The sequence below is a fragment of the Ochotona curzoniae genome, unplaced genomic scaffold (genome assembly GCF_017591425.1).
Source record: "Ochotona curzoniae isolate NIBS_2020 unplaced genomic scaffold, NIBS_Ocur_1.0 contig_46, whole genome shotgun sequence".
Classification (NCBI taxonomy): domain Eukaryota; kingdom Metazoa; phylum Chordata; class Mammalia; order Lagomorpha; family Ochotonidae; genus Ochotona; species Ochotona curzoniae.
The window spans coordinates 9495218-9505517 of record NW_024466340.1 but is presented as its reverse complement, the minus strand read 5'-3'; the positions used below and the strand labels follow the sequence as shown (position 1 = coordinate 9505517).

The 10300-nt window shown below is 54.9% G+C and overlaps 1 protein-coding gene across 2 annotated transcripts; it reads right to left on the bottom strand.

Annotated features, from left to right (window-relative positions):
• Positions 1–1354: 1354 nt before the first annotated feature.
• On the bottom strand, positions 1355–9646 carry PGAM5 (PGAM family member 5, mitochondrial serine/threonine protein phosphatase). Of its 2 annotated transcripts, none has more exons than XM_040987181.1 (6): positions 9427–9646; positions 5378–5556; positions 3900–4025; positions 3706–3794; positions 3450–3583; positions 1355–2091 (listed from the first exon to the last, which is right to left on the bottom strand). In XM_040987181.1, exons 1-6 carry the CDS (start codon positions 9612–9614, stop codon positions 1941–1943), a joined length of 867 nt encoding a protein of 288 aa, XP_040843115.1. In that variant the 5' UTR covers positions 9615–9646; the 3' UTR covers positions 1355–1940. The 2 variants fall into 2 exon arrangements, with proteins under 2 accessions (XP_040843115.1, XP_040843116.1); XM_040987182.1 differs by having other exon boundaries at positions 3450–3580.
• Positions 9647–10300: the final 654 nt, after the last annotated feature.

The window sequence follows — 10300 nt, the reverse complement described above, 5'->3', positions numbered from 1 at the left end:
CTGTTGTAAATACTGAAGGGAATTAAAGAAGCTTTTTGTCCTATTTTGCCAACCTCTGCTCCTGCTTTCTAAAGTTGGCTGCTCACCTTCTTTGTTTCTCCAGTGTTTGTTTTTACAGTGGTACCGGCCCTACTGAGTGACAGAGGGTGTCTTTAAAATCTACCTCATGAAATCCATGACTTTGTAAGCCATGTAGGGGTAATGCTGACTTTCGACAAAGCTCTCACCTGTCTGGCACAGTTCCCTTTTGAGGGATAAAACAGAACGTTAATCGGATTTGCTGAACAGCTTTTAGGAACACTGGCACCAGTCAACTAGCCTGTGGCAATGAGGACCATTTCCTTATGCCAGGAAAAGCTGGCATGTCAGACATGCCCTGCCACCCACCGGGGCACAGTGCAAAATGTGGCCAGGGTCTGGTTGGTTTTGGAGGTACACCCCACCCCCCCACCCCCGCCTGTTAGAGGCACTTAATCTCCCCTCTGTATGCTCAGCTGGGTCTACACTGCTCCCTAGTGGCACCCCATCCCAGATTTGGGGGTATTACTGCTGCTGCAGCTTCAGGGACCCCCCTCCACCTGCCCTGGCATCCCCCAGCACTTCTGCTTGCCCCTCCTATGTCCATCACTGACAAGTGAGACCCCCTGAAACCATCCTCACTGTGCTGTCAAAGTTGGCTGGGAATTTAGGGCAGGAAACAATCCTGTTTCTGTGGAGGCTGTGGTGGCTTTGTGCTCCCAGACACTGAGATTCCAGCCTAACTTGCCAACCTCGACTTGAGCTGCATGAGTTTTCACTTGAGAGTTTTACAAGATTTGTCTATTTTAAAGAGTTGCAGGGAGAGATCCTGCATCTTGGTTCACTGCAAATGGCATTCATGGCCAGGTCTGGGTTGTCTGTTCCTACATCAGGAGATCTTATAGGCAGTGCAAGAACCACAGGACGTGTGGCTCTTTCCATCAGTTCCCATTGCCATGGATGCTGCACAGTCAGCTAGGCAGCTGCAGTGTGGCCTCCAGTGGACAGGGCACCACAGCCTGCTTGTGTGAGGGGATGTAGGGCCCAGCAAAGAGCTTTCCTAGAGCCCCCTGCCCCAGACACAGCTTGGCTGTGCCCCAGCTCCACCCCCATCTGCCTGTGTCTGTGTCCTCAGAAGTTAGCACTAGTTCCCTTCCCCCGTGGAGGCCATCAGAGGGGACAGCAGAGAGCAGACAGGATTTGCTGGTCCTGTTCTCTTAACAGCCATAGCTGTTAAAAAAGCCAGAAAGGATTTATTATGCAGAGGAATGGCCATAACATGTATGACCAAGAGACTGCGCTGTTCTGCTTCCCTCCGTGACACACTCGGGGGAAAAAGGTGATGCCCACAAGTTTTTCATCTGTGTGCTCAATCGCATTTCACCAAGAGGGCAACCAGTATGGGGCCATCACAAGATCGAAGGTCCGACAGCAGACTCACTCCTGTACCCCACCTGAGCAGCCGGTGAGTCCTGAACAAGTGCAGAACCAACAGCCTCAGGCATTTCCGACTCTGGAGTGAGAAACTGGTTTCCAATGCAAGGAGGGCACAATAGAAGATATGGTTTAATTGACACACTGAAGTGACAAAAAAGGTTTAGAAATGAAAAGTGGGTTATGAACAAAGCCTTGGGCACGGCTTCCCCTCCAACGTTCTGGCCTGACAGATTCCACTGGTGGAGCAGGGCCCCTCAGAGACGATGTGCTGTGGCCCGGCAGTGACCACATCGTCAGTTCCCAGACAGACCTCCAGCTGACCTCCGATGTCGAACAAGAAGGCTTCTCCTGAACCCCCACAAGCCTGTCCTGGCCCCCTGGATCCCAAGCTCCTTTCTTCATTGGGCCAGAAGAATTGGCAGCCACTTCCAAGTCACAGTCTGTGCAAGGCAGACAGGCCTGCAGTGTCCATGGGCAGCCAGCCCTCAAGACCGTGTGATCTTGTCAGGGGGCATGAACCCTGTGTCACCAAGACTCCTGAGTGCCACCCGGCCGTTGGGTCGAATCACCAGGTGGGTGATACTGCCATTGTTGAGGGAGAGCCGGAGCCAGCCTTCAGGCGGGAACTGCAGTGCCCTGGGGGAAGGAAGACCCTGCTGGAGCCAGGTCTGGCCACAAGGCCAGCAGCTCCCCATCAGGGACAACATTAGCATCATGCCCACCCTCCAAGCAAGGCTGGCTGAGGTGGGAACAAACTAACCCTTGAACAGAGGTCTAGGGTTTGGCTCCATGCGGTGCCTGGCTTCTTCCTATCAAGATGCTGCGCTGCCCAGGAATGCCATCTACCTCCTCTGAGGATCTCCAGGTCCCCCAGGATCCATGCGGTGACCTACAGCCTGGGAGAGCTGAGTGCTGCTGCCACTTCCTTGCAAGCCATTGAGCAGCAGGTCTGGTAAGCTGATGCCCCCTTCCATCCACCCGCCCGCTCCCTTCTGAAGCGTCCTCAGGTTAACCCCAGGAGCTCAGCACAACACAGGCCCACACAGCATCGCCTCCTCACACTCAGACTAGTTCCTGAGGATCTGGTAAAGCATCCTTGGTGAGAACGAGCTGTTAACAGCACAGACATCATTCCATGACTCAGGGTCAGGTGCGCTAGGGGCAGCGCCCCTGGAGGTAAGTTTCTACGAAGGGAAATATGCCCACCACTCTCTCCCACCAGCAGAGTCCTCTGGTCCACAGTGGCTGTGAGCTGAGCTACCTGGCTCCCCAACATCCCTGTGTTCAAGGGGACTGCCTGTCTCCTGACCACACTACCCAAGAGGTCCACACTGTGTCTTGGGAAAGAAGGACAGGGTCTGGATGTGACCACACTCGTCTCTTGGGGTGTTTCACCTCCACATAGCAACAGAACTACCCTATGGACTGATGGGGAACAAGATTTCACTCCATTTTGTACATAGGGCAAAGATCTGGCCAACCCTTTGCCTGCCTCAAATAGCTCCTACCCCCACGTGTGGCCCCTGCTGCCATGGCACTTAGAGAAGTGGCTGGCTGGGGGACTGCAGCAAGCCTGGGATGTCTGCTAACTCTGTAGGCAGAGGACACGGGTATATCCTGCCCCCCAGCAGCCCTGCTGGTAGTGACAGTCCCAGAGCACAAGCCCCACAGATACCCCAAGAGTCCTAGTGTGACCTAAGAACTGAGCCCAGGCAGACCCCAGCATGATGGCCGCTGCCAGACACTAACCACCCTTGGTTGAGCCCAGGACACAGGATCACTAAATCTCCGAAGGTGCTGAGGGAAAGCACGCCCTCACAAAGGCACCTGAGCAGAACCCTGAGCCACCCTGCCTGTCTGTGCAGGAAGTCCAACCCAGATGACTACTCCAGATGGGTCCAGGGACACCTGGGCAATGGGTGCCCCCGAATTCCATTCTATCTGCTTTTTGCCAAGTGTGAAGTTATCTTAGACTGCACTTGGGCAGTGCCTACCTGCACACAATATAGCGGATGACATTGGCGTGACAGATGAAGATCTCATAACTGTCCTCTTCCTGCCTGGCGTCTGCCCGGTGGATGTAGTTACGGAAGGCAGCCTCGATCCTGGCTCCATCCTCGTAATACTGCTGGGGGCAGAGCAAGGGATCGTCAGTGTGGAAGGAGCTGGAATCAGGGCAGGCCCACAAGGCAGGGACTCCCTGGCAGCAGCCCAGGGGCTGGAGGGTTGCTCGCTGGGGGGTGTTTTTACCACAGCTTCTGGCTTCCAGTGAGACACAGGCGGGTCAGGCTCAATGGGGGCGCCTTCCCGAAGCAAGTCTGTGCTGACCCTGCAGACACCTGAGGGGAGGCCCAGGGGAGCCGTCACATCCAAGGCTGGGGATCACAGCAACCCCCGCCATGGCCAGCGCACAAGCTGCCCTGCATCTGGCTCCAAACACTCACCTGGCAGGTGCTTACTGATGATGTCAGTGGTTTCTATCGCCCGAGTCATGGAGGAATGGACGATTTTATTAAACTTCAACCCCAAGCTGGCAAGTCGGAGTCCAGTTAGTTCAGCCTGTTCACGACCTTCAAAGTGGAATTCAGAATTGCATTTACCTAGGAATCCTCCTTTACTCTGTGCAAGCCGTGACACTTATTAAACCCTCATATGAAAACATATATCTGACACCACTAATACCAAGAACTGGGGCAGGCAATGTGGCACAGCACGATACACTGTTCCTACTGACACCTGCATCCGTGCTGGAGTCCCTTGTTCCAGTCCTGGCTTCACCCCATTTCCAACCCATCTCCCTGCTAATGGATCCCAGAGACACCAGGTCAGGGTTCAAGCACTTAGGTCCCCGCCTTACATGTACGAGCCTGGAGATGCTGTTCAGGGCCCCTACCTTTGGCTTGGCCCAGACCAGGCTATGGCAGACACGTGGAGGGTAAGTCAACAGATTTCTCACCCCGCTTCTGTCATCTGCCTTCTAAGCACACTTAAAATACATAAACTTCAAAAACCAAGGACCAGACTGGATGACCTGGGTTTATTATTCCTGAGTCCCTAACACCATTCTTATTCAACTACATCAAAGAATCTGGCTTCAGCACCAGGACTGGCCACACAACGCCAGTGTCCAGGGGGCCTGGAGGTCTAGAGTCTGCTGGATGGACCCTAGCATCTCAGAAGTGAGTTCTGCAGCATGCTGTGACTTCCTGCTTCCACATAGAGCCAGCAGCAGCTTTCCAGGGCTGGGCGGGCCTTTGGGACACCAACAGAAAACAGCCCTTCACAGACATCCAGGAATCCCACGGGGGACAGGGCCAGTGTCCTCTGCCCTCTCTTATCCACTTAACCCATTTTAAGTGACCCACTTGACCTGTGACTGTGGGACACCAGGGTCACATGGAGGTATGAGGGGCGCGACCTCCAGCACCACCAAAGCCCCAGCTAAACTGCACATTAAACTGGGCCATGGGCAAGCAAGACCAACATGGTTATCTCTTCCAGGAACCTAAAGAAGAGCCTGCTTTCTGCCCAGCTCAGCTAACACTGACCGATAAGGACATGAGCCTGGCCTGGGAGCCCTTGACACAGATTTGAGGTGTGTCTGAGGAATGGGCACCAGTTCTAATGTTGGCGGCCTAGTTTCCCATCCAGCTCCCTGCTTGTGGCCTGGGAAAGCAGTTGAGGACGGCCCAACGCCTTCGGACCCTGCACCCATGTGGGAGACCTGGAGGAGGATCTGGGCTCCTGACTTCAGATTGGCTCAGTTTCGGCTGTTGTGGTCACTTGGGGAGTGAATCATTGGATGGAGGATCTTTCTCTCTGCCTTTCCACTTATCTGACTTTGTAATAAAATAAACAAATCTAAAAAAAAAGGCGGCAGCCACGGAGTGCAGAAGAGAGAGGCTGAGACCCGGTCACCTACCCAGTGCAGTTAGGGTGCGGTCCTTTTCCAGGGAGCCATCCACATGATACTGGGAATGCCTGATGAGGAAGATGTGCCGAGTGGCTTTGGCTTTGTAGTGATCCAGCCTGGAGGCCAGCTCTTCTTCCCCAGACTCCACATTCCTCTTCCGCAGGTTGATTAGAGACAAGGGTTCTCGCCTAAAGTGGAAACAGATGGCATGTTCTTGTTACCTTTGCTCCCCAGACACCAGGCTAATTGAGTATGGGGCAGAAGCCAGGACCCTCAGCTCACAAGCACAGCTCCACTCCACACGTGGTAAAGCCGCCAGGACAGGGTGGTGGATGGTGCATGCAACAGATAAGCAAGTACCCTGCACAGCTCATGTCCAGGAAGGAAAGGCTGCTGACACCGAGCGGACAATGCCAGACTTGACATAAACAAAGCAGGCCAACGGAGGAGCCAATGCAGGGAGCTGGCGTGTCAGCTAGCCTCTCTGCAATGACCAGTGGGCAGCCACTAGCCAGCTGGCTAGCCAGTAAAAAAAAACACGCTCAGTGGGGTTGGCATCAAGGCATAATAGGCCAAGTCTCTACTTTCAGTGCCAGCACCCCATATGGGCACCAACTGAAGTCCTGTTCGCTCCATTTTTGTTTTAAAGATTTATTTTTATTGGAAAGACAGACTTCACAGAGAGGAGAGACAAAGATCTTCCATCTGCTGGTTCACTATCCAAATGGCCACAACAGCCAGGGCTGAGCTGATCCAAATCAGGAGCCAGGAGCTTCTTCTGGGTCTCCTACCCAGGTGCAAATGGGAAATGAAGCAGTTAGGACATGAACTGGCACCCGTATGGGATGCTGGCACTTGCGAGGCAGACAACTAGCCAACTGAACCATCCTGTTGGCACCTGCTCCACTTCTCATCCAGCTCTCTGTCCGTGGCCTAGGAAAGTAGCAGAGAACGGCCTCCTAAGTCCCTGGGCCCTTGCTCCCGCTTGGGATACCTGGAAGAAGCTCCTGGTTACTGGTTTTGGAACGGCTCAGCTCCAGCCACGGCAGTCCTGCGGGGAGTGAACCAGCAGATCGATCTTTCTGTTCTGTGTCTATACTCTCTGTAACTCTTTCAAATGAAAATAAGTCTTTAAAAAAAATTAAAAGCTGCTTCTGTACTTAACATATGCAAAACTCAGTCATTCCTGAAACACAGTATAACTATTCACATTCTGTTCCTTTAGAATTATAACACATTCCAAACCAGGTCCTAAGCAGTCCAGAGGGAAAGCACTGTGGCACTGTATGTTAAGTCACTATTCCTGACACCCAGCTCCCTGCAGACGCATGCTCTGGGAGGCAGTGCAAGATGCTTCAGATGCGGAAGACCCACATGGAGTACCAGGCTTCCAGCTCTTACATCACCAGTCCTGGGTGTCACAGCCATATTACAAATAGATGGAAATAAACTTTCTATAAGAAAGTTTCTCTTTATTTCAAAGAGTTAAAGAGAAAAGCAAAAATACAAAGAGAGATCTTCCATCAGGTAGAACATCCTTCAAATGGTTGCAACAGCCAGAGCTAGGCCAGTCCAAAGCTGGAGCCAGGAGCTTCCTCCAGATCTGCCAAGCAGGAGCAGGGTCCCAAGGACTTGACCACCCTCCCCCCCTCCCCCGTTACTTTCCCAGGCCACAAGCAGGCAGCTGAACAGGAAGTTGGGCAGCCAGAATTCCTATCAGTGCCCAAATGGGATGCTGGGGCCACAGCCTGAGGCCATGGAATCAGTCCCAAAATAAACATTTTTTAAAAATTATTTATTTTCAGAGCCCAGTGCGGTGGCCTAGCGGCTAAAGTCTTGCCTTGAATGCACAGGATTACCATAAGGGCGCCAGTTCGTATCCCGGCAGCCCAGCTTCCCATCCAGCTCCCTGCTCGTGGCCTGGGAAAGCAATAGAGGACGGCCCAAAGCCTTGGGACCCTGCACCCGCCTGGGTGACCCAGAAGAAGCTCCTGGCTCCTGGCTTTGGATTGGCGCAGCTCTGGCCGTTGCGGTCACCTGGGGAGTGAATCATCGGGTGGAGGATCTTCCTCTCCCTCTCCTCTCTGAATATCAGATTTTGCAATAAAAATAAATAAATCTTTTAAAAAGTAGGCATTTAAGAAATTATTTATTTTCTTTTTTAAAGATTTATTTTTATTATTTTGTTATTGGAAAGGCGGATGTACAGAGAGGAGAGACAGAGAGGAAGATCTTCCGTCCGATGATTCACTCCCCAAGTGAGCGCAACGGGTCGATACTACGCCGATCCGAAGCCAGGAGCCTCTTCTGGGTCTCCCACGCGGGTGCAGGGTCCCAAAGCTTTGGGTCGTCCTCGACTGCCTTCCCAGGCCACAGGCAGGGAGCTGGAAGGGAAGCGGGGCTGCCGGGATTAGAACCGGCGCCCATATGGGATCCCGGGCGTGCAAGGCGAGGACCTTTAACCACTTGCGCAACCGCGCCGGGCCCAATTATTTATTTTCAAAGATTTATTTTATCCCATAAAATAAATCCCATATGGGTGTTGGTGTGTATCCCAGCTGCTCCACCTCCCACCCAGCTCCCTACCAGTGGCCTGGGAAAGCAGAGGAGGACGGCCCAAAGCCTTGGGACCCTGTACCCACATGGGAGACCTGGAAGAGGCTCCTGGCTCCTGGCTAAGTGGACTAAGATCCACAATACCAGGCTGACTTAAAGAAAAAAAGACAGTATGACTACAGTCATGTGAAATTCAGACAAATCCCAATTGAGGGCTTTCTACAAAATACCTGGACAGAACCGACCTGGTCATAAAACAATCAGAAACATCAAGGTGCGGGGTAGGAAAGGACACCTGACAACAGCAAGATGGGCACACAGCGTGTTAGGTAAACTAAGGCACAATGATAGCAGCGAGGGTGGGAACACAGCACCTTAGGTAAACTGAGGCACACCAGACAGCAACAAGGGCGGGAACACAGCATGAGGTAAACTGAGGCACACTGACAGCAGCAAGATGGGCACACAGCGTGTTAGGTAAGCTGAGGCACAGTAACAGCAGCGAGGGAAGCACACAGCATATTAGGTAAACTGAGGAAGCCTGGGGACAGGAAGCAGTCACTCAGCCAGTGCTCAGTGTTGGGGCACAGCTGACACGCGCCCCCCACAGGCCATAAACACCCCAGCCGGCTCTGCACGCCCATGCGCAGACCGTTATCACCCACACCCAGGGCACCACACCCAGGGCACCCACACCCCGGTCACCCACACTGGTCACCCACACCCATCACCCACACCCCGGTTACCCACACCCAGGGCACCACACCCCGGTCACCCACACCCATCACCCACACTGGTCACCCACACCGTCACTCACACCGTCACTCACACTGGGTCACCCACACCGTCACTCACACCCCAACCACCCACATCCAGGTCACCTACACCCAGGGCACCACACCCCGGTCACCCACACCCGTCACCTACACCCCAGGCACCCACACCGGTCACCCACACCCAGGGCACCACACCCTGGTCACCCACACCCCAGGCACCATACCCCAGTCACCCACACCCAGGGCACCACACCCCGGTCACCCACACCCAGGGCACCACACCCCAGGCACCCACACCCAGGGCACCACACCCCGGTCACGCACACTGGGTCACCCACACCGGTCACCCACACCCATCACCCACACCCCGGTCACGCACACTGGGTCACCCACACCCAGGGCACCACACCCCGGTCACCCACACCCAGGGCACCACACCCCAGGCACCCACACCCTGGGTCACCCACATCCCGGTCACCCACACCCTGGTCACTCACACCCCGACCACCCACACCCCGGTCACGCACGCCCCGGTCACCCACACCCCGGTCACGCACACCCGGGCACCCACACCCCGGTCACGCACACCCCGGTCACGCACACCCCGACCACCCACATCCCGGTCACCCACACCCCGGTCACGCACGCCCCGGTCACCCACACTCCGGTCACGCACACCCGGGCACCCACGGCGCAGGAGGGAGAAATGGCGAGAAGCCCGCGCACCTGTCCCAGTTGGGGTCCCAGACGCCCGGCGGCCGCGCGCTCCCGTTCCACGCCGGCGGCTCGGCCGCGCGCGGCTCCGCGTCCCCCCCGGCGCGCGGCTTGCCCACCGCCACGGCCGAGAAGAGCACGGCGGCCGAGCCCCCGGCCAGCCCGCAGGCCGCGAGCTGCAGCGCCTGCCGGAACGCCATGCCGCCCACGGCCCGGCAGCCGCTTCCGGCCGCCGAGCGGAAGTCCCGTCTCCGCGCGCGGGGGCCGCCGGGAGCGGCGCGCTCGCTCGGGTTTATATCTGTGTTTAAAGTCATTGCGTCACTTGGGGAGCGAATCATCGGACCGAAGATCTCCCTCTCTCCTCCTCTCTGTATATCTGACTTTGATACAAATAAATCTTTTAAAAGTTTAAAGAAAGAGTTCATTTGTGGAACGGCAGATTTACAGAAAAGGAGAAACAAAGATCTTCTGTCCTCTGGTTCACTTCCCAAGGGGCCACGACGACTGCAGCTGAGCAGATTTGAAGCCAGAAACCAGGAGCTCCTCCAGGTCTCCCACGCGGTGCAGGGTTCCAAGGCCTTGGGCCGTCCTCTGCTTTCCCAGGACACAGGCAGGGAGCTGGATGGGAAATGGAGAGGCCGGGACACATGCCGACACCTTTATGGGACGCCGGCACAAGCAAGGGGAGGACTTCAGCCACTAGGTTATCATGTCGGTCCCTAAATGGTTCATTTAAAAAAAAAAATTTATTTTTATTATTATTTTTTTTTATTGGAAAGGCGGATATACAGAGAGGAGAGACAGAGAGGAAGATCCGCCCGATGATTCACTCCCCAAGTGAGCGCAACGGCCGATGCTATGCCGATCTGAAGCCAGGAGCCTCTTC